This window comes from Diachasma alloeum, unplaced genomic scaffold, assembly GCF_001412515.2.
Source record: "Diachasma alloeum isolate Michigan unplaced genomic scaffold, Dall2.0 Dall_scaffold_00179, whole genome shotgun sequence".
Lineage (NCBI taxonomy): Eukaryota > Metazoa > Arthropoda > Insecta > Hymenoptera > Braconidae > Diachasma > Diachasma alloeum.
This window is the reverse complement of record NW_021680345.1, coordinates 2,939,726-2,964,584: the sequence shown is the minus strand read 5'-3', so window position 1 is coordinate 2,964,584 and position 24,859 is coordinate 2,939,726. Positions and strand designations below refer to the sequence as shown.

At 37.3% G+C, this 24,859-nt stretch overlaps 1 protein-coding gene across 1 annotated transcript; it reads left to right on the top strand.

The window, feature by feature from the left end:
- Positions 1-871: 871 nt before the first annotated feature.
- Positions 872-23,606, top strand: LOC107043493 (serine/threonine-protein kinase GIN4). Its single transcript, XM_015265028.1, has 6 exons — positions 872-1,291; positions 6,247-6,459; positions 6,723-6,861; positions 19,470-19,596; positions 19,662-19,890; positions 20,662-23,606. The coding sequence occupies exons 1-6, from the start codon at positions 993-995 to the stop codon at positions 23,069-23,071; spliced, it is 3,417 nt and encodes a 1,138-aa protein (XP_015120514.1). The 5' UTR covers positions 872-992; the 3' UTR covers positions 23,072-23,606.
- The last annotated feature ends 1,253 nt before the right edge of the window (positions 23,607-24,859 follow it).

Sequence of the window (24,859 nt, the reverse complement as noted above, 5' to 3'; positions counted from 1 at the left end):
TTCTGAGGTATCTTGTTACTGAAAATTGACAATTCGTTGAGAAAAATCAATGAAATCCGTAAATTTCAATTCAATTATTCAATAAAAATGGATAGAAATCAGCAAAAATAATTGAAAATTCAGCTGAATTTGGTACTGCATATTAATATTTCCTTGAAAATTAAGATTCTCGTCTTCCCGTTCCCAAAAAATTTGGAATTCCCCTGAGACTCCAATGAAATTTCAAATTTAAAGATCCCCCCCCCCCCCGCCCGAAATTGAATCCAATTTCCCTCTCCTGACAAGTACTCCACAAGTCCCCATGAAATTAATTTGTTTTCCAGCAGTATAATTCCCAATGCGCCCCCAAAAATGTCCCTGACGAATAAACCACCGCTATTCCAAGATATCCATCAAAAACTGATGTTTAAATAAACTCAACTTGTCCTGTTCCACCACATCCCAACTGAATGAAATCCACCTAATCCTTGAATCATCACATCGTGTTTTAGGAAATGAGTACTTGGCTGACGTGCCAGCCTCCGCCACTCGCTGTCCACCGAAGGCACCCAGTCGTGTGCGAATGACAAAAAAGAGAAGAAAAAAATCAATACAGCGTACATCGTTAGCTCACAATCGTGCTTTGAGCATTATCTTTAAATGGATCGTGACACTTGATCGTCAGTGCTGTCCATAAATTTTAAGTTCACAGGGAATCATTGCAACATCCAATGTGTAACGTTGGTTAAAGAGTGAGACACCCTGTCATTGTGTCCTCCAATCGTGTGCAAACCAATCAGAGGTCGTTCTGGAGAGAATAAAAAAAAAAGAAAAAAATAATTTCATGAATGACCGGATTAAAGAGCACGAGACCTTTGTGGATGTTGACGCATTGAGACAGTGATGCGAATTACACTAATGAACGAACTCGATTGAACAAAGGAAAAAATATTAATCAATCAATTGTGAAAGAGGTCCAACGAGAGAGCGAGTTGAGCTCGTGAAGTTGAAAGATGATTTATCAGTCGACTCATCAATCCCCCACGATGTCCTCCAGCCGAAAAACATCGCCGCGTCCTCAGCACCGCAAGTTCCAGTCGATGGCTGCTAAATCATCGGTGTCTTCTAACTCGAGGGGCAAGAGGGATTGTGACAGGCCAGCGGAACGTTGTCGGGGTAGATGTCGCGTTCAGTGGAGTGAGAAGCATGTCAAAGAGGGCTTGGTGCTTGTGCAGGAGGCACAGCTTGCACGAGTCGTTAAAACTGGTCCTATTGCTGAACATTATGAGATTGATCCTAAACCATTTGCTAGGTGAGATTAGGGGAATTTTGGATTTTAAGGAGATTTGCTGCCCGCTCATGATAAATGGACACATTATTTTTTTTGTTTAAATGAGCCTTTACCTTATTTAAATTATCATTCCTACACACTGATAGAAAGAATTAGTTATTGTTAACGAATGGATTTGGTTGGAGACGAGGGTCTATTCGGTCTCACCAAATGAAATGTTCATTCGTTAATAGCTAACAACTGCACATCTGAGGAGCCTTGTTAGACTCGTTTTTCACTTTTCAAGTGAACCATTCGTTAACTATTAACGAATATTCATTTGGTCATATTCAACTCTACCATTCGTTAATAGTTAACGAATTTCGTTTGGAATAAATGAATCAGGCTGTCAGTCTGTTAGAAAAAATTACTTTTGGCAAAGATGATTTCTTTGATACTAGAAAATATTCTACTGTCAATTTCTAGAATCGTGAAATCTCCTGCTAAAAAATTTTGTGCTCACACTGAAAGAAGGAAGTCTTTCAACAAGATGAGAATCTCTTGTCCCAAGAAAATAATCACGCAATAATAACGCGTAATATCATCACGTAATTTATGTCACATCATAAGACATGTTAAAACTATTTGGATATCAGTTCGTCTAAATTCGAATTCTCCAAGATTTTATTTTGCTCCTTCGAAACCAGTAGACAGTTAGTACATCCTCAAAATATCCATTCAGATATTCACTGAATAAATAATCGAGCTATTACGATGATATTATGATAAAATTCTTCAAATCTCCATAACAAACGTGTCCATGAGAAATCGTGACAATGAAAAGTCGTGTTGAGTCGTGGAGGAGTACTATTACGACAGGTATTTAAGGTCATTGACGTCATCAACTTTGACGCATCGTACCTTCGAGTTCACCCACCGGAGAAACTAAAAAAACATTTGGAAAAAAAACATTCTATTTATTTACCAATCGGCACTGATCGATCGTCGAGAACTCGTCGAAAATCATTAGTCGTTTATTGAAGTGCCTCATCCACTTTCCACCTCTCCGGGTTCTCCGTTAGACGACGCGTGGGCACAAAGAGTTCTTCGATTTTTTTAATGTGGGCGAAGAGGACGGTTACAAATTGCCTTAGACGCAAAATTTTTTTTCACGCGTTCGAATCCACCGATGAATGTCTTTTCATTAATTTTTTTCGATACTTAATGAGTAAATACCGGTATATCGGACAGAATGATCTCGATTTTCATCGGCTTTAGGGGCTAACGGTTGCTTAACGCAGACGTGTCGCATGATATTTAGAAATCAACGTTGACAGGATCATTGATTCTGAGGATTTGATGACTATTTTCGATCGATTCATCAAGGTCTTTGAGAGGAAAAAAATTGATGAATAGGTTGTTTCGTACTTTTAATCGTTGACCTGTCTCAGAACGTAACTTTCCATAAAGAAGATGATTTTATCAACGTATATCCCTAGAAAACACGTTTTTCTTAAGATTGTCCCCCTATTTTTCACAGATAGTGTTTATGATAGTTCCCAGCTATTGAAAAAAATGCTAACCAGGTGTACTACAGTTTAGGAGATAATGAATAAGGAAATGCAGACTTCTAACACGCGAGGCATAGGCCAAATGTTCTAAAAAAACTAATTCGTGGTAGATTGATAATATCGAATACGGTGAATTTTTTTGTAAAATTTTGTACTACATAGTTTCTGCGATATTCACCTCTAAAAAATGGAAATTTTGTCAAAGCATTCCTTACTTGATTAAAAAAATTAGTTCACAAACAATTTCTTATTTGATTCAAACACACTGATAGACTGATTCATTTATTCCACACGAGATTCGTTAATTATTAACGAATGGTTCACTTGTCCGGTGAAAATCGAGTCAAACAAGCCTTCTCAAATGTGCGTTTGTTAACTATTAACAAATGAACATTTGGTGAGACCGAATAGACCCTCGTCTCCAACCAAATCTATTTGTTAACAATAACTAATCCTTTCTATCAGTGCAGTTATTGTTGCCTGCATCAACAACACATGAGAATAGAAAAACTCAATAACTTATGAGACTGCAATAACTGAAGTCATTTCCAATTTAGTACACTGACAGAGCGGTTTAGTCCAACCAAACGCGACTTGTTAACTATTACCACGATTCGTTAACTATTAACGAATCGCGGTAACAGTTAAGAGGCCTCGTTTGGTGCAACTGAATCGTTCCACTTTTTCTATCAGTGATAGAAAAGTGGTAAAGGGAGATAAGTCAATTTTGACTATTGATCAGTTTTCAATCAATATGTCGGAATCTAAGGGGCATAGCAAAATTTTTGTTACAACATCTTTTGTGGAGCCGATTGAGTGCTACAACGAATGTAATTGCGAAAATTTCGCTATCTCCCTTAGATTCGGAAATATTCCTCAAAAACTCAACTGGGAGATAAGTCAACTTATCTCCGTTTACCACTTCACTACTGAATTTTTTTCGAATCAAGAAGAATGTACTTGATTCAAGTATATTTTATAGTCGATTGAAGGATATTTATTTCCCGTATAGAGCAATTATGAAAACATTCTTTCTAATTTTGTTCCTTGTACCAGCGATAATATTTCTGCAAGCCCAATAAATTTTCCACAAATAACGTCGATTTCAACACCTCATAACCCTCGTAATTCACCGCCAATCAGTAACCCCCAATTTCCCGTAATTATTGATTACACCCTGACGCAAATTGCGGCGGCATGTGTATGATTTCCCTCCCATAAAAACCAATCCCCATAAAGATCCGCGGGTCGTAAAAAATATTAACGGAAAAAAAACGTTATCCGGAGAGAAATAATGAGAAGCTATTTACTGAACATTCCGGTAATTACTCAGAGAGGCGAAGCCTTGCAAGGTCAGCCGAATGGAGTCGACTTTTTCCGAGACACTTTTGGGCTACAGACAGGCAAATTGGGTCTCTCATTTTTTATTCCCGTTATTTCTGAACACGACACGAAATTTCAATTAAATCGATTTAATTAATGGGTTCAGACTATCAAACAAATAGTTTGAGTTTAATAGAGTGTAAATAATTTCTCACTTTACTGTCACTGAAATCATAACAGTAAACTGTCAATATGGTTCCGTTATTATAGTTTAGAGTTATTTTAATTAACCACAACTCATATTTTTCATCAAAAAAATTCAACATTTCCCTTTATCTAATTTCAAACTAATTACTCTCCAAGTAATTGCGCCTGCGTCATTAATTATGCTGATAGAAAAAATTATTTTTATTGAGATGTTTCTTTCTTGAAACAACTATTATTTACTTGAACCAATTTTAAATAAATAAGATCTTACGGTGAATATCAATTATTTCTTCTTGAGATACATTTACTTGAATCAAATAAAATAGTCCTTGGCGTCAAGTCGCATGTATTCACCACAAAAATGGAAAAGTTTTATTTTTTTTAACCTAACATAATCTCCAGTCGAGAAATTTTCTACTTTCATGAATTGATAAAAATTCGTACCTAGGAGATGATTACATTGAGGACTGAATTGAATGTTGCTTTCTCGAATGAAGCCGATATTTAAATTGAGCTTTCCGTACATCACATCGAACGAAATTTGTAATATCCAAGTTTGTGTAGAATTGCCGTAATCTGCGATTCTGTTACTGTAAACTAATGCGATTTTTTTAGTCAACAAATATAAACTTCTTTCAACTCAACGACATCTTAACTATAATCTCAAAGCTTTTTCCGCGTAACAATATTCATTCTGATTCGACATACGAAATGCTCACTTCAATTATAATTTACTTATGGAACAACGTATGATCGTGTTGATTGAGATGACAACGTATTTAGTCATGAGAATAATTTTGATTTTTGAGTAAACCAACGAACGTCGGGAGTGAGCAAACTTTTGACTAGAAAGAAATCAAATACTCTCATTATTGCGACAAATAAAAGGAACTTCAATTCTAGAGAAGCTCGATTTCTCCCAATCAAATGTATTTCCATAAGTGATAACTGGTATTCACTATGAAATCATGTTTATTTGAAAATCAACAACCAAATGACAGTTGGTTCAAATAAAATTCTCTTGATAAAATTAATTTTTTCTGTCAGTGTAACTGATGGCTTCAAACTATTAAATAAATAATTTGAATGTAATAGCGTGTAAACAATTTCCCAATGCGTTATAACGGAAATAATATAAAAAATTGTCAATATTGGACTGTTGTTATAGTTCATAGTTACGTGTATTGACGATCATTCATATTCTTTATTAAAACAATTCAATATTTCCATGTATCTAATTTGAAACTAATTACTCTCCAAGTACTTGCGCCTGACAGACATTCGCTTGCATTAATCACCAATAAATTATTTTAAAAACTCAACTGTAACGAATCAAACTCACGAAATGCGCCACAAATTAGAACGCATTGCCCTCGAAATTATTTTCATATCACCAGACACCACGAATACAATTGGATTATCATTTGCCGGACGATATAATGCCCCGAGGTATTACTAACTCATGAAGGCAGAATTCAAAGGACGAAAATACGGATGTAAATTCACGGACATGAGGCTTAATATAAGAAGTTTCACGACTCATTCTTTCTTTTTGGTTTTTATTCGTGAGGAAATAAAAATATGATGCACATACTGCAAGCAGCCTTGGTGGGGCGCCGCGGCGCCCGACCTTCGTCGGTGAAACGCTCGGAATCTTCAAACATGAAAGTACTTTAATGCCGTGGGTTTATTGAGAGAATTAATTGATGTTTATCCGAATTTTATTTATGTTTTTTGGGGAATATTCGTGGTTTATGCAAAAGAAGAAGTTTGTGTCATTCAACTCAATAAAGTTGTTGACTTTTTCCATGAATTTTACGGTGAAAAAATTAGAAATTCAAGTTTCTATTTTACATTCTAGTCTAACATTTCCAATTTTTCATTCTGTTTCTCTAGTGGCCAATGGGCAAAAGTCTATCGCTGCAGGTCGCGCTCAACAGGTACCCTCTACGCCGCAAAATACTCATCCCGGAATCGATTCAACACCGATTGCAGTGCAGAGTTGCGTCACGAAATAGCACTATTATCCCTGTGCTCCCAGTCTCCTCGAGTCGTTCGACTCCATGATGTCTACGAGACTCCAAAGGAAATTATCCTGGTCATGGAGTAGTGAGTGATTCAATATTATTCGTTCACACGAAAAACGATAAGGATACATCAACCCGTGCTCATTTTTAGTGTATTTTACCACTTCCTGAGGGTATTCCACTGTTGAAATTCAACAGAAAAAATTCCACTGTTGAAATTCACTGAGAAAAAATTTTTTTCTCAGTGTGGGTAAAATTTTCTGGGGTTTGAAACATAGTTTTTTTGTGTATTTCTTCGTTTTTTTCATAAACTATGGGGCAATTAAATAGAATTGATTGAATTAGTGCACCCGGTGGAGACCTGCAGACCCTCATAGACGGCGACTTGGTGCCACTGGAGGGCGACGTTGTGCATTTCGTGAAGCAGCTGGTGGAGGGACTCGCCTACCTCCACGAGAGAAATATCGCTCATTTGGACATCAAGGTAATGCTCCAGACGTGAAAGTCAAACTCGATTTTTCGTATGTATACCCGCCTATGACCGATAACATACACTTCCTTATTCTCATATCGTATTGCAAAAAATTGCATTTCAAAAGCACCAGAAAATCTTGTTTCGCCATAACGAGTTCCTCATATCGAGATTTTTTTGTAGCCCAGGGAGAGGCGTAACTCCATTAATTCGATACTTCATCAATGAAAATTTCTTCAATATTTCTGTTTGGAAGAAATTGGAATTTCATGGAATCTTGATCAAGTGATCATTTTCAGAAACGTTACGTTGAATTCGTGTGAGGTGAAAACAGCCTTATAAAATCCAAAGTCCCAGTGGAAATAGGATCAAACTCGCTTAAACATCCTATCAATTTAAGATTGAGATGTATATTTCCCCTTGGCATTTCCGAATTTTTCTTATTTCTGACCGAATAATTGGTTTAAAGAACCAAACCGTTTTCGTTGACTCTCTTATAAATTTGTGGTTTTTCAAAAATGAGCGGAACTTCAGCGGAATTTTTCGAACAGTGACAAAAAAAGAACTAATATAATTACAATCCATTTTTTTATGTCAATACTAGTATGAAATTGACTTTAACGATCAATTATGGCATTCGAGTTTTCTCATTTATCACAAACTCGCAGTTTCTAATTATTGTCTCATCAAATCGTGGATTTCCAATGATGAGATTTCCAGAAATTTCAGTGGAACTGTGACTCGTTGAAAATTTCATAATATTTCAATTTCCTGAAATTTCAACTGAAAATTTTAAACAGTGATGTAAACAAAAATAATCTCAGGAATAATAAAATTCACTGGTTGATGTAAACACAACCTGCTAGTTTCTCATCTATAAAAATCCCAAGATCCCCTCACATTGGTACCTGATTCGCGATAAGATAACTCTCGCAAACAAATTGAATTTCGCCGAGTCGAGGATTTGGTTCTGATTGGACGTACACAGGTCTTTTAAGATCTCTCCAGACCTAGATTGACCTGGTAAGTCCTAATCAGGTTCTGCGACGTACCTTTCCGGAGACCTTTCGAATCCTCAGTTTTTTCGGTCCTGAGAAGTCCTCCTCTATGCTACCGAGACCGCGGGATTTCACGAGGGGGTGGAGGGGAAGGCATGTATGCGGAGGGTTGGAATTTGTAGGCAACGAGGAGACAGGGTTGCAGAATATATTTTAGCCACCCTCATCTCCCCGTTTGCAGGCGGGGTTTAAATAAAAAATAGTGAACGTTGATTCTGTATTTATTGACCCCCTGATGCCAGTGAAACTCTCGGAGGTGACAGAAAAGACGAAAAAAAAATTTTCATTTTCACGTGGATCAAGGGTCAGGGTGAAAGTCGATTTTCGCCAAAACTGAATTTTTTCGCCAAATGAAGGTTGATACTGTATTTTCTAACGATTCTGATGCCATGATACCCCCGGAGGCGCGACAAATGCCGAAATAAAATTTTTTTTTTTTTCACTCGGAGCCAAAGGGTTAAATCCTCAGTTTTGCCAGGGGGAAAGTCGACTTTCGCCAGAATAGAATTTTTCATCCGGGTGAACGTCGATTCCAACTATTTAAGCATCGGGCTATTCAGAACTCTCAAAAGTATGTGGAAAAAGTGAAAACTGAAAAAAAAATTTTTTCATCGGAGGCCAAAGTGTCGGATCTTGGATTTTTCCGGGGGGAAAGTCGGTCCAAGGGTCACAAGGGTCAAAGTGTCAGATCTTGGATTTTTCGCCAAAATCGAATTTTTTAGCCGGGTGAACGTTGATTCCAACTATTTAAGCGACGGGCTATTCACAACCATCAAAATTATGTGGAAGAAGTGAAAAATAAAAAAAAAAATTTTTCACCGGAGGCCAAAGTGTCGGATCTTGGATTTTTCCGGGGGGAAAGTCGGTCCAAGGGTCAAAGTGCCGGATCTTGGATTTTTCCGGGGGGAAAGTCGGTCCAAGGGTCACAAGGGTCAAAGTGTCAGATCTTGGATTTTTTGCCAAAATCGAATTTTTTAGCCGGGAGAACGTTGATTCTAACTATTTAAGCGACGAGCTATTCAGAACTCTCAAAAGTATGTGGAAAAAGTGAAAACTGAAAAAAAAAATGTTTTCACCGGGGGCCAAAGTGTCAGATCTTGGATTTTTTGCCAAAATCGAATTTTTTAGCCGGGAGAACGTTGATTCTAACTATTTAAGCGACGAGCTATTCAGAACTCTCAAAAGTATGTGGAAAAAGTGAAAACTGAAAAAAAAAATGTTTTCACCGGGGGCCAAAGTGTCAGATCTTGGATTTTTTGCCAAAATCGAATTTTTTAGCCGGGAGAACGTTGATTCTAACTATTTAAGCGACGAGCTATTCAGAACTCTCAAAAGTATGTGGAAAAAGTGAAAACTGAAAAAAAAAATGTTTTCACCGGGGGCCAAAGTGTCAGATCTTGGATTTTTTGCCAAAATCGAATTTTTTAGCCGGGAGAACGTTGATTCTAACTATTTAAGCGACGAGCTATTCAGAACTCTCAAAAGTATGTGGAAAAAGTGAAAACTGAAAAAAAAAATGTTTTCACCGGGGGCCAAAGTGTCAGATCTTGGATTTTTTGCCAAAATCGAATTTTTTAGCCGGGAGAACGTTGATTCTAACTATTTAAGCGACGAGCTATTCAGAACTCTCAAAAGTATGTGGAAAAAGTGAAAACTGAAAAAAAAAATGTTTTCACCGGGGGCCAAAGTGTCAGATCTTGGATTTTTTGCCAAAATCGAATTTTTTAGCCGGGAGAACGTTGATTCTAACTATTTAAGCGACGAGCTATTCAGAACTCTCAAAAGTATGTGGAAAAAGTGAAAACTGAAAAAAAAAATGTTTTCACCGGGGGCCAAAGTGTCAGATCTTGGATTTTTTGCCAAAATCGAATTTTTTAGCCGGGAGAACGTTGATTCTAACTATTTAAGCGACGAGCTATTCAGAACTCTCAAAAGTATGTGGAAAAAGTGAAAACTGAAAAAAAAAATGTTTTCACCGGGGGCCAAAGTGTCAGATCTTGGATTTTTTGCCAAAATCGAATTTTTTAGCCGGGAGAACGTTGATTCTAACTATTTAAGCGACGAGCTATTCAGAACTCTCAAAAGTATGTGGAAAAAGTGAAAACTGAAAAAAAAAATGTTTTCACCGGGGGCCAAAGTGTCAGATCTTGGATTTTTTGCCAAAATCGAATTTTTTAGCCGGGAGAACGTTGATTCTAACTATTTAAGCGACGAGCTATTCAGAACTCTCAAAAGTATGTGGAAAAAGTGAAAACTGAAAAAAAAAATGTTTTCACCGGGGGCCAAAGTGTCAGATCTTGGATTTTTTGCCAAAATCGAATTTTTTAGCCGGGAGAACGTTGATTCTAACTATTTAAGCGACGAGCTATTCAGAACTCTCAAAAGTATGTGGAAAAAGTGAAAACTGAAAAAAAAAATGTTTTCACCGGGGGCCAAAGTGTCAGATCTTGGATTTTTTGCCAAAATCGAATTTTTTAGCCGGGAGAACGTTGATTCTAACTATTTAAGCGACGAGCTATTCAGAACTCTCAAAAGTATGTGGAAAAAGTGAAAACTGAAAAAAAAAATGTTTTCACCGGGGGCCAAAGTGTCAGATCTTGGATTTTTTGCCAAAATCGAATTTTTTAGCCGGGAGAACGTTGATTCTAACTATTTAAGCGACGAGCTATTCAGAACTCTCAAAAGTATGTGGAAAAAGTGAAAACTGAAAAAAAAAATGTTTTCACCGGGGGCCAAAGTGTCAGATCTTGGATTTTTTGCCAAAATCGAATTTTTTAGCCGGGAGAACGTTGATTCTAACTATTTAAGCGACGAGCTATTCAGAACTCTCAAAAGTATGTGGAAAAAGTGAAAACTGAAAAAAAAAATGTTTTCACCGGGGGCCAAAGTGTCAGATCTTGGATTTTTTGCCAAAATCGAATTTTTTAGCCGGGAGAACGTTGATTCTAACTATTTAAGCGACGAGCTATTCAGAACTCTCAAAAGTATGTGGAAAAAGTGAAAACTCTAAAATTTGTTTTTTTCACATTTTCAAAGGGTCAGATTTTCGGTTTTGCCAGGGGGAAAGTCGACTTTCGCCAAAATCGAATTTTTTAGCCGGGTGAACGTTGATTCCAACTATTTAAGCGACGGGCTATTCAGAACTCTCAAAAGTATGTGGAAAAAGTGAAAACTGAGAAACCGTTTTTTTTGGCCCCAGCCAAAGGGTCAGATCTTGGATTTTTTCAAGAGGAAAGTCGACTTTCGCCAAAATCGAATTATTTCGCCAAGTGAAGGATGATTCTATATTTATTGACTGCTCTAATGCCAATGACACCCTCGGAGGCGCCAGAAATGTCGAAATAAAAAATTTTCATTTTCATTTTCACTTGTCAGGTCCAATTAGTCGACTCGGAATCAACAAAAAGCTTTCCAGACATAATTAATATCCACTGTTTGATGTAATAAACATTACCGGCATATTTCTCATCCATAAAAATCGCAAGATCCCCACATCGCAAGAACCACCCACATCTTAGTCGGTAAGAGTGCCCGGCGCGTATCTGGGAGACCCGGGTTCGATTCCCGGCTGGGTGAAGCGGAAATTTTTTCTCTCTAAATTCTAATTCTCTTGACAGGTGGTTAACATGTGGGTAAGGGTTCTTTATTTCACCTCCCGTGGTTACACCGTATATTTCCTTACGGCTCTTCACTTTTCCTCATCCTCATCACAACGGAAAAATATTGTCCGGGGAGTCGTTATAAGATTTTTTACTCGTAGGGAGTTGGTCCAGTAAAAAATGCAAGGAAATATACTATTTCGTCTCGGCGTAGGCGCAAAGTCAGATTTTCCTCCCGCGAATCGGGAAGGAAATGTGCACTTTGCGGTCGCCGGGGCGATAAAAATAATCTCAGAAACACTTAACATACACTGTTTGATGTAAGCACTACCTGCTAGTCTCTCCTCTATAAAAATCCCAAGATCCCCTCTCATTGGTACCTGATTCGCGATAAGAATAGCGCTCGCAAACAAATTGAATTTCAACAAAAATAATTCCCGACATAATTAAAATTCACTGTTTGATGTAAACACTGCCTGCACATCTCTCATCTGTAAAAATCCCAAAATCCCCACATATTGGTACCTGATTCGCGATAAGAATAACGCTCGCAAACAAATTGAATTTCCATCTACGGATATACCCGCATGGGACAAAGGCTCGTATAAACTCCAATTCAGGGATATAACGAGTTGCATACGTGCGACCGCTCCGACCAGCAAAATAATAACAAGAAACGACTCCGAAAAGGATAACAACAGCAAATCTCTGTACATCATTTCCCTCCTGGAAGATTTTCCCACTTTATGATTTCGTTCGCTTTAATGCCTCGCGAATTTATGACAGCCCGATGTTGTCATCCAACTCTTTGTGGTATGTACAAGTATAAAGGACTTGATTCGATACCATCATTCATCATTAGCTATCTTGAAATAAGATAAAATTGATGAAAAATCATTTCCGTATTTTTGCACGTACTTTTCAAGGGTGACAATACATAGAATATTTTACATTCATTCTTTTTCTATTGCAAAGTATAGAAAAACTTCTATTCTAATTCAATTCGTTCTAACGGCCGATTTTTTGACTTATTGTGTTGAGATTTTTCTATACAAATTCTTCCGCATAAATTTTGGAGCTTTTTTCTGCTGTATTTTTTTTTATTCCACTCTAAAGAGTACAAGGAATAAAAATTAGAAAATTCATGTTTCTTCGTAACGAAAACTTGCTATAAAAAATTACACCAGATAAAGTTGTATAGAAATGTCTACATCTATTCACGTTTTTCCCTCAAACATGTATTGAATATCGCCTGGAAAATCGCATAATTTTTTATACAAAAGGGCAAAAAAAATTCTACTGAAAATCTAATAGAATCGAATCGAATTTTCAATTGATTACCAGAATGTTTCTGATTTCCATTAATTTTCGCGGAATAATTGAACTGGAATTGACACTCTCTATTAGTTCCTCCATAGATATTTGAATTTTTAATGGCAAAATTCCTTAAAATTCTGATGGAACTTCAATGTGATGATAAATTTCATGAAGAAAACTAAATATGTCAGCCAAGGAAAATTGCAACACAATAAGTTGTATAGAAATAGAATAATATAGAAACAGATAAAGTTGCATAGAAATGTCGACATCTATTCACTTTTTTCCATCAAACATGTACTAAATATCGCCTGGAAGCTTGCATAAATTTTTATGTAAAAGAGTAAAAAAACTTCTACTAAAATTCTAATAGAATCGAATGCCGCTAAGATTTTTCTGCAACTGGGCTTGATTTTTCAATCAATTACCTGAATTTTGCGGATTTCAATTAATTTTCATTGAATAATTAAATGCAAATTCGCAGTCTCCAATGGGCTTTCCGCAAAACTTCAAATTTTTAATGTCAAAATTCCTCAAAATTTCAGGGAAAATATGATATGTTAAAAATTGCCGACACGATTCCTAAGAATTACAGCAAAAAATTTCAAACAATCCACATTTTTTTTGTCGTCTGGATCGAGATATTCAACTCCTTGCGGAATTCACATACGTTTGATATATCTCCATCTATTTATATCCGTTCTTCTGGATGAAGCGTTATTTTTTAGAGAAAGAATAATGGTGTCGATGTTGATCAAGGTGAAGCAGTGATTTGTTAAACAAATCACGAGTTAGAAGGTCTCATCGATGTTAGATTTTTCTCGTGACTATCAAGATGCTCTCCCGTATATTTACCTTCTTAGGATAAATCAGGATAATTATAGCTTTATTGGGAATTCATTTGTCAGTCCTGAATGGCTGAAGTGTAGCCAAAGCGAATATTGAATTCCAACCCTGGAACAATTAAACGAAAAGACAATTCGGATGTATTTAAGCTGCTTTACGTTGTGACTGAACAATTTGTGATTTTTCTTTTCTTCTTGCCAAGACAATGGGCTCTTTAATCCCTACTTAACGATTTTAAATTGAAACTGTGGGTTAAGTGTTGCAGTATTTCTGTTTGTCTTGTGATCTTGAGGTGAATTTTATAGGACAGTGTGCCGAGCGATGACTCGACCCACCATATACGATTTATGGTCAAACTGAAAACACGTCGAGAGGGTTTTACCGAAGACAAAATGACCGTGTGTGTGCCGCGACGTGGCCACTATATTCCCATTGCATTTGTATTTTCAACCTGCTACAGCACAACACCAAGTTCATTCCCATTTTGGCCGCGGAACGATTACGGTTGATATTTCTCTCCCACTTCTTTAATTCGACTGAGGACCGAATAATATGATAATAAACGCTGGGGCATTGTGGAATGAGCTTTTGAGTTTCACCGCTGACAAAAATTACTGGGGGGAAAATTAATCATTTCGGGAGGGGGAGAGGGAAAATAATGCGGTTGAGGTCGATTACAAAAGGCTTTTTGAAATTAATTTCCGAAGGTTTACGAAAGTGAGGATTGGTGGTTCAGGGTTTAGTGGAGCCATGAACTCTGAATGTGATTCAACTATTTTATTACAATATGAATTACCAAAATTGTTTAGTAATGAAGGAATAGAAGTAAATAAAATAAATCACTTTTGGAATTAAAGCGAGAAGAGAAATATTTTTGCAGGGAGGAGAAAAATGTAATGAAAAGTAATGGTAATGGAAGGTTTTCCCGTCATCATTGTTTCAGAAATATCTTTTTCAGATTTGCGAAACATTTGTCACAAAATAAAACATGAAATTGCAATGCAAAACAAGCCGCTAAATTGATTAAACCCCGTAAGAAATAGAACGGTACCCAAAAAAAAGAAATTTAACATTGTGCGGTGGAATGAGACTTTGAGTTTCACTCCTGGCAGAAATTACTGGAGGGAAAATTAATCATTTTAGGAGGGCAAGGGGGAAATAATGCGGTTGAGGTCGACTACAAAAAGCCTTTTAAATCAATGTGTGAAAGTTTACGAAAGTGAGAATTGTTATTTCAGGGATTAGTTGAGCCAAACTAACCCAGAACATAATGCAACTATTTTATAAAAATATAAATGAACAAAATCATCCAATAATGGAGTCATAGAAAGAAATAAAATCATCCAGTTTGACTTCAGACCTGTTCATTTCCAAGGGAAACACCTCAGTGTCTAACCAAAATGACTAAATGTTTGGAAAGACTTTATTTATAGAAAAAAATAAACTCTCCGCAAACTGTTCTTATGAACATTTCGCTATCGCAGATTCAAAGATATTTCGGAGAAACTGAAACTCGAAATTTATTTATTTTGTTTGTTCTTTCACGGATTTTCCAGAAATCGTTTTTTCAGAGAAAAAAAAATGCAAAAAAGCGCCCAATGGAAATTTTGCCATTCTCAATAGATTCAAATTTAAAAAATTAGTAGAGTAAAAAAAATTTTCCACAAAGATTTTCCAAAAACATAATTTCCCATAAACCCTGAAATTGTATAGCAAAAACAAGCCACTAAATTCCGGAAATCCCTCGAGATCTGCAACGATACCCGAAAAAAAAATTTCTTTTCGAATCACGACCGCACCCGTTGCTCATGTAGCGCCTCCCCCAGGTCCAGCGATGGTGAATCACGTTTTCCTGATACCTCGCTCTCCCCCAGACAGACCCTACCTGTCGGCTATAACTGGAGCAGGCCCACTCCAATCGCTCTCAACAAGATGAAAACAACCGGTGAAATCTTCGTATTCTCCACACGCACAGACAAAAGAACCCGGGAGAGACCATTCCTCCCCGTTCGATCAACGATACCAGGGGCCAAGAATAGCCTCCACAGCATTCACAAATGATAACTCGCGAGATAACAATACCCAGCACAATATATCCAGCTAAAAATTTTTTTCTGAATCTCGTGTTTTGATAAATTCTGGTATATTCGCACTTCTGAAATGCTGTCCCATGAAAATTGAATAAAATCTGTTTTGATTATCGTGGGAGGATTACATGATCAAATTAAATAAAACCCAACACTCGTATTAAACAACATGAAAAGGCGGGTTATTATTTATTACCCCGAATGACTCCCGTGATAACTGGTATTATTATCCACCGCTGTTGGAAAACTGGTCTTAGCCATATGTTACCGCCTAACGAACCTCAATGAGCGCATAATCCACAGTTTTTTTTTCTCGTGCACACATTGAGTATAAAACTCGAGTGGTTCACGTTGAGATTTATTTTTACGCGTTTTGTCATTATTTATTGAACGACGAATAGTTTGCTGTACCTGTAACAAGGAAAGATACATTGAATATTCAAATTGTCGCCCACGATGGCACAGCTGATGTAGACAGATTCCAAGGCTCAACTGCGTTGCATATTAAGGTTGGAAGACCCTAAATTGATTGGAATTCTTTATTGTGTGGTATCCTTGATCGCTTAAATTTCATTCGATGACACCAAGGCACGAAAGACTGCCTCCAGACACCCACACATAACGATAATTTTAACTTGTATTTCATTGAAATTCAACAATTAATTTCATAATGTTAAATTTTAATGGTGGTAATAATGAACAGTTGGCGTGAATTTTACCTATATGATTTCGTAGAGGAGGATCTTTTGGGGAATTCAACCATTTGTTGCAGAAAAATTTATGAAATATCAGATTACACACTGAGAAAAAAAAATCATTTTTGCCAAATATCCATTTCCTTGAGAGAAGTATTTATTTTTTCAATTCCGTATTTCTCCAGTCGAGTATTTCCCAGGCAATTCTCATTAAGTTTTAATTATGACAATTATATTGCTCTCGAAGATGATCATGTTACTTACAAGCTTCAGTGAACTCCCTCAATAATTGTAAGCATTCGAAAATTAATCGAAATTCTTGCTTCTAGAAAATGGAGGCAAATGAATAATCATTGGAGAAGTTCATCCAAGACCGTATTCAACATAGTCATCCTCTAGAACAACATGATTGTCATAATTGAAACCTAATCATGCTCGTCTCGAAGTGACTCAATTGGAGAAATAGGATTTTGAAACAATAAACGCTTCTCTCAAGTAAATGAATATATGGCAAAAATATTTTTTCTTCACAATGTCTGCAAACAGCGTTTAACGGATAGTGTGATGAAAATATCCTCCACAAACAGATATTTTTTCATTGAATTACATTTCGCTCCACGATTACCCTTCGCTGTAGTAAAATTTGTCACGATTTTCTAGGTCAGTTTTATCCAACTTGTCTACAGGAATGGATTGAATACTTATATATTCATTATTATTATTATTTATTAATGGATAAGGATACAATGTTCCATTGCAGAGGGGGAGTAATTACAGGAAAAACTACAATTTGCTATTAAATTACCATAATTTGTACCTTCGTTTACCTATAGAACTATTTTTAGGATATTTATTATAAAAATATCTGCTTGTGGAGGATATTTACATTGGCTATATGAAATGTATAGTTATTTACAAGAGACACTGAGTGAACTAAATGTCAGAATTGTGTCTTTTTTCCTCAAAGAAGTTCTCCAAACGTGAAAAATCCTGTAGTGAAATTGAACATTTGGGGAAGAATTTGGATCTGAGATCATTACAAAAAGGGCATCTAAGAATGAGGTGCAAAAGACCGTCCGTTTCCTTCATATCACAGTAATCAGAACAATTCCTCATTCTATTCAGATTCTTATATTTATATATTTATATATTCATGAAGACGATTTCCGAATTTTCAATTTTTTCCATTTTCCTACTGAAAAATTCAAACTCTTCATGAGATTATGCCTCCACTCGTAATGAAAAATTGCAATAATTCTTGATTTCGTCATTGCTGAGATAAGATATAAATGCTAACGAGAAACAATTAAACATCTTGACACAAATTCTTCATCACTGTCGTATTCCCCTTAATCACCTCCACAAATATGGAATAAATAATTGAGTGAGAATGGGGCGAAACATATTAATTTGATATAATTCGCAAAAAATTGCTTTCACTGTATCGATCAAACTGACAAAATCCGTGAAGTTCCCACGTCGCTGGGGCCATGAAGAATATAAAAAACCTGTGCTGCTGGAGTAGCCACTTTTTGAGTCACGTCTAAATGAAAAATAAATTAGTAGTCTAGCCCCCTGAGGTGTCTCTACGATCGGGGAATGACTCGATTAGTGAAGCGTGCAGAGATCATGTGAATGACACATAAATTTTGATAACACGGTCTATATTAAGAACATTGGAAAGTGAACGAGACGTGCGAGACATGATAGGTGAAAAAATGAAAGAGATAAATAAAATTACGAGATGCTGGGGCGCCAGTGGGGAAACGCACGAGTTGCCTCCGCAATATTTCGAGGACAGAAAGTAGAGTGTGAATGAAAATTATGGCCTTTTGGGTGGAAAAATGCAAATCTGCACACGATATTTACCTTTTTTCACACTTAGGAGAGGCTGAGCTAATTATTAACGTTTTTTGAAAAGCCAAGTCTCCATATTGCCTGTTATGAAAAAATACTGTTATAAACAAATTGAAACTTCATGGACAGTTGACTAATAATTTTCAAAAGAGCATTATTGAATTCTATTTACAAAGAAAAATTAATAAAATATCGGATTTTACTGAAAATTCAATAAAATTCTCAATTTTTAAGCAGCAGGAAGAAGAGGATTCCCCAATTTACTTTGATTTTCAATCGAAAAATAAATATTCATCATCAAATTACCGTAAGTTTTCAATTGAACTGACATTTACACCTTCCACGCCGTTTTCGATGAAATTTTGAATTTTCACTGATAAAATTCCTTGAAATGGCCATAATTTCCAAATTTTTCAGTAGCAAGACTACGCTAATCCCCCAACATACTCGAATCTTCAATTAAAACATGAATATTTACTAGAAAACTAGGCTGATTTTTCAATTAATTGACACTTCACAACGATATTTACTTGATTTCTATTAATTTTCATGGAATAATGCAACTGAAATTTACAATTTTCATCGAGTTTTCCACGAAATTTTGAATTTTCAATGACAAGATCCTTGAAATTTATTGGAACTATGGTCTCATGAAAATTTTGAGTGGATGTCAACCAAAAATTTCTAACAGTGAACATCAATACCAATATTTACACGCAAATGTTTATCATCCAACATTGAAATCCCATAAATTTATATCTTTCCATGTATTTATATTCAGTATTAAAACTCCCCCATTAATTAAGGTGCATTAACATTGATATCAATGTTGTTTGTGTAATACAGAAGCCATGACTCCACCAATTACTCCACTCACTTCCATATATCTCAAGGGAATTACGATTAATGTCACTGGAATTGACACATTGATTCAAAAACTCGGTTAATAGCTTATAACGACGTTGACACGAGTGGTGATTATCCGTATTGGTCAGGCCTATACGCAACGCATTTTTCCCTTTTCAATGATTCTCGAGACTTTCGTCCCCATTTAATTGCCCCACTCGTATCTACCTTAAGTTTATACCGAGAAAATTGAAATCAATGATCGAACGATACCATTTTTATCGGGTAATTAATTTTTTTTATATTCTACCGCAGCCTCAGAACCTTGTGATGATGGGGAGTTTCCCTGAGTGCGATGTCAAACTCTGTGACTTTGAGATATCAAGGGTAGTGCTTGAGGGAACGGAAGTGCGGGAGATTCTGGGAACACCGGATTATGTTGGTGAGTTGAAAAATTATTGAGAGGTGCATTTTGGAGGGATGAATGATTTGAACGATTGAATACAGCTCCTGAAATCCTACACTACGAGCCAATAACCCTAGCTGCAGACATGTGGTCCCTTGGAGTAACTACTTATGTACTTCTCACTGGATTCTCTCCATTTGGTGGTGAGACGGATCAAGAGACTTTTCAGAATATTTCATTGGGAGAGGTGGACTTCCCGGAGGAACTCTTCGAAGATATTTCAGCACAGGCGAAGGACTTTGTCGCCAGTCTTCTCGTGCTTGACCCAAGGTGCATACGTAAAATCACTTTTACCTTCTATTTGTATTAATAGTTTAGTGATCTGACGAATGAAGAATTGATGAAATCAAGAAGATCGATGAAATAATTAAAACATTGGAATTTTTTTCAATTCCGAGTATTTTCCATAAATAATTTATACGCGATTAATTTTTCATCATGTAAATCATTTCAGTGGCGAAGTGGTAAAACGGTTTAAGTCGACTTATCTCCCAGTTGAGTTTTTGAGAAATATTTCGGAATCTAAGGGAGATAGCGAAATTTTCGTAATTACATTTATTGTAGCTCTTAATCGGCTCTACGAAAAAGGTTATAAGAAAAATTTTGTTATCTCCCTTAGATTCCGAGATATTCATTGAAAACTGGTCAATAGTCAAAATTGACTTGTACCGTTTTGCCACTTCGCTACTGATTTGTTGGGGATCGTAACGAGTGTAGCATTCGAAGCGAATTCCGACAGAATTCCCCCAGAATTTTTCTGAAATTCCCATGTGAAAGTTTAGGTTTGTCTCTTGAATTTCTTCATACGTCTGATGAAACAAGATGACTTCATTTCCCCTTAACATTTTCAGTGCCTTCTGAAGATCTGAGGGATCAAGTCAAACAGTCGAATCACTTCAACTACACAAATTCTCAAAAAATCTCAGTAAAATTTCTCTACATAAAATTCACCAAAAACCCAAATGAAATTGCTTCATCTCATTCCCATACGGCTATTGAATTCTTAAAAAATTGTTTTAACCGACTAAAATCCTCCTCTAGTGCACGGATGTCAGCGAAGCAATGCCTGCGCCACGAGTGGCTCCGAGGTGCGCCAACCCAAGCATCTCCACACCTCCGAAAATACCTCTCAAAATCCCGTGAGGTTCTCCTGGAGCGCGTAGTCAGCCGTGAAAATCTCCGCCGAGCGGCTCTCCTGAGCCAAGCCACCAGTCACGCCAATTTGACCGAAGCGACAGTCGACCCTGGCTTCAGCAGCCACCTCAGTCAGAGTGAGATGTGCCTAAACCTGTCCTTAACAGGAAGCCGAGGAAGCTTGACGAGCAGCGAATGCTACATGAGTCCTGCCGACTCGCAGACGAGCCTGACCTCCTCTCAAAACAGCTTAGCAACGAGTCAAGCTAGTCTCGCAGCGAGCCAGAGCTACCTTCTCAACAAGGAACAGACCCAAGGACTCCTGAATCAGGCGCAGAGTCGATCCCAAGCGAATCTCAATCACGTAACACGCAGGGGACTCCTGTCTAGAATGCGCAGTCTCAATCAGATTCAGTCACAAGCGTGTCTCGTCAGCGGAAAGACAGCGCTACAAAAGGAGCACATGAATCCCTTGTTCGGTAGTAGATCTCAGGAGAAACTTTACGGATTGAAATGTCTGTCCAAGTCTCAAGGGGTTCTGGACATCTACAGGAGCCTCGAGTGCCTCCGGAACTCTAGGAAGACGAAGAAGAAGAATCAGCGATCGGTCACTGAAGATCTCCCTATTTTCAATAAGCTAGGGTCTGAAGCCTTGTCGACATCGATTGGGGCCATCGATAATCCCGAAGAACCGGTAAAAATCCCTCAAATTCCACAATCAAGACGTGAACGTCCAGAAGACAGAGACGACTCGAAAAATAAAAAGCTGCAAGCGGACAAATCCCAGAATCAAACGATCGTGAAAGAGTCTACCGACAAAATCGTTGAAGTTAACGTGAAAGACTCGACGTCTGAGGCTGAGGAGAACCTCGACAGCCTGCAATCAGTGGAGTCTGACACCTTAACTGAGGACTCCGATGAGACGCCCGTAGATAAGAACAGACTATCAGTGAGACAACCCTCGCATCGTCAGCACTCGAACATCTCCTCCCACTCCAACAACTCCGGAAATTCCGACGAAAAGGACGAGCACTCTGACTTCGAGAACGACGAGCCAAAGTACTCCGTCGCGCAACTAGTATCCGCCTTCAACAAACATCAAGAAGTGGCGTCGAAAACTAGTCTAGAAGCGATAATGATCGAGAAACGAGTGAATGAGGTGACTTTTCCAACTGGTCCAAAAGCTCTAAGACTCTTCATTCCAGACATAAACATCACGGAGCGTGGAATCGTCAGGCGGAAGACGAGTTACAAGCCCAGGAAGAACTGGGAGGAGTTGAGGAAACAGAATGAGAAGAACGAGGGTCTGATCAAGGACTTCGACAACGACTCGGGGAATGAGGACGACGAGGAGTCTGAGACCAGCGAGAGGATTGAAGACAAGAGTCAAGGGGATTCGACAGTTGAGGCTTCAGAGATTAAGAGCGAAGAGATCCACTGGTCGTCTGAAGAATTCCCAGGTCGAGGGGACGAGACACTCGAGAACAGGGACACTACCATCGACGAGAAATACAAGCACTGCGTTAATATTGCTAGATCCGGGCAGATAACTAAAGAATCTAACAACGAGAACGAAAAAGCTGTCGATAAAGCGCAGAAATCCGCAACCACTCGAATCCCAAGATCGTCCTATCAGAAGGAACGACTGCCTAACTACATATATCCGGAGATGATGAGCCCTCGTGATGAGCCCTCAAAGTTTTCGAAAGCCCAGAAGGATCAGGATAATTCAGTGAACCTGAAGGATATCCTTCAGAGGTCTGACGGCAGTCAAACGGCCCAAAAGGAGAATCTGGAGAAGCTGAGGAAGAGAACGTCGATAACCAAGATCATTGTGAACGATAATTCACCGGGGGATAGTGACACGAATAACAATGGATTGAGCAGGGCGAAGAGTGAGCCTCCGGTGGTGATCGTAACTCAATGTAAGGAGGATGATGACAAAGCCGAGGGAAATCCCTCGTTGACTAGATCGAGTTCTTCGTCGAGTGAGAGGAGTTCACCGACTCCTTCCAGTGGCCAATCGGAATTGTCTGGGGTTTCCTGGGATAAGGATGACGGAAAATCCCAGAGGAAGGTGGCCACCACCTGCGAGAGCTCAAGACCATACTCAGATAAATTGGAGACTAAAAAAGTCCCGTTGACGCCCGAGGAGAGAAGAATAAGAGGGAAAGTCTGCACTGGTTCTTACACACGTGCAATGGAGAAATTCACCAGCAAAAACAGCGACCGAAAAGCCATAAATTCATTGACAACACAGCAGACTGATAAAACCAGGAGAAAGAGCAGTCCAAATATGCCACAAAATGGATCCTGAGTTGCATTATCTTTCAACATGGAGATCTCTCTTTAAATTGAATTCTTATTTCTTCATTAAGACTGAGCCGGTACCATATGCGCTTTTTATATATATATATTATTCGTTTTTTATACTCATGGGCCCTGTGGGACAAACAAATAATCGACGTCGACTCGGTGATATTTTCTGGAAAGCCTCGATCTAGATTCTCTCCCTTGATTTATTTCGTACGTTATATATAACGTTTTATGTCTCTATTTTAGAAACCGGTTTTTACGAGGATTTTGATCCCTTTGATCTGACAATTGATTGAACTATAACTTACAGACGATTGATGACAATCGTGACACGCACGAAAAACTTTCATTGAGTAATGTAGTTGATTCAATAGATAAATTTATTGAACTTCTATTGACACTTGTATTGGTTTTTGGTAAATTCTATTAAAAAATTTCGTTGCTTCACTGGGCATTTTTGTATGGAAAAGTTCAATAGAAGATTTTTTTGTAAAAATCAATAGAATTTCATATTTCTATGCAAAATTTTCTGTAGGAATCCCTCCACATAAATTTTCCAATTTTTTAAATTCAATTCATCTTCTTTTCATAAAAAAAAACAAACAAAAAAGCTTAGAAAATTTGAGCCGAGGAATTTCCATAGAAAATATCTCAATAGACTAAATTGTACAGAAAAATTAAATTCTACCGAACTTTTCTTCAAAATTTTTTCCATTGAATATTTTCATTGAAAAAAAAAACGCGCAGGTAAGCTTCGGAACGTTTCAATTGAATCGCTCCAAAACCAATAGAAAGTTCAAAAGAAATCTAATAGAATTTTCTATCGAATTCGCTAGGTTTATCTATGAAATTTCGTTATCATTTTTTTAATTTTTATTTCATAGCGTTTTACTATTTTTAAGCAAACTCGTTTATTATAGTTGTAGTGGGTCTCCACTAGACCAAGTTTTTCCCTTTCGGGAATTTCATTTTCTCCTGACGATTCAATTGAAATATGTAATGAAAAATTAGTGGAGCATATCTGGCGTCTCCACAAAACGTGGGATGAATTCTTTGTGCTGATTAACATGGCCTTGAATATGCTCCATCACGTGTAAGGAAACAGCAAGGTAATCCCTTGCCAGACTATTGTACACGTGTGTGCACAATCAACTCAATCTTTCCGGCATCTGAAAATGATTAATGATCACTTCCACAATGAGACCAGTGAATTACATTTTGCGGGTAATTTTATGATTTTCTTTATTCATGAAATAATTCTGTAGTTTTATGGCGAGTTTTTTTGGTGTGAAGAAATTACGTGTTATTTTGATAAGTGGTCCATTACGAGTTTATGGCTTTGAATTATTACGAGCGTTATAGCAAATGCATGACATAAAATTATTCAAATTCATGATTTATCGATTTATTTGGTGTTATTACCTTCTGATTGACTAAAACATTAACTTCGCGAAGATCACCTTCGATTTATTTAGTGGGAAAAATAGCGGCGCCCTGAATGATTTGCTAATGATTTCCCATTGCCTCGTTCTTGAGATTGTTCTCATGTCAACGAGTTTGGGGGTCTCCTGGTGAATGCTAAATCTCTAGTAAATCATTCATTGGATGTTATTCTCCTGTATTTTGTAGATACGTTCATTAACCCAATCCAGTAATTTCTCATTAACATTCATTTGAATTTTGAAAAATGAATTCTCCTTAATTACCATCCATGACAATTATCCTTGGTAATTAATACATGAGGTCTCGCATGTAAATAATATCAATTACAATGTAGTAATTATGTACT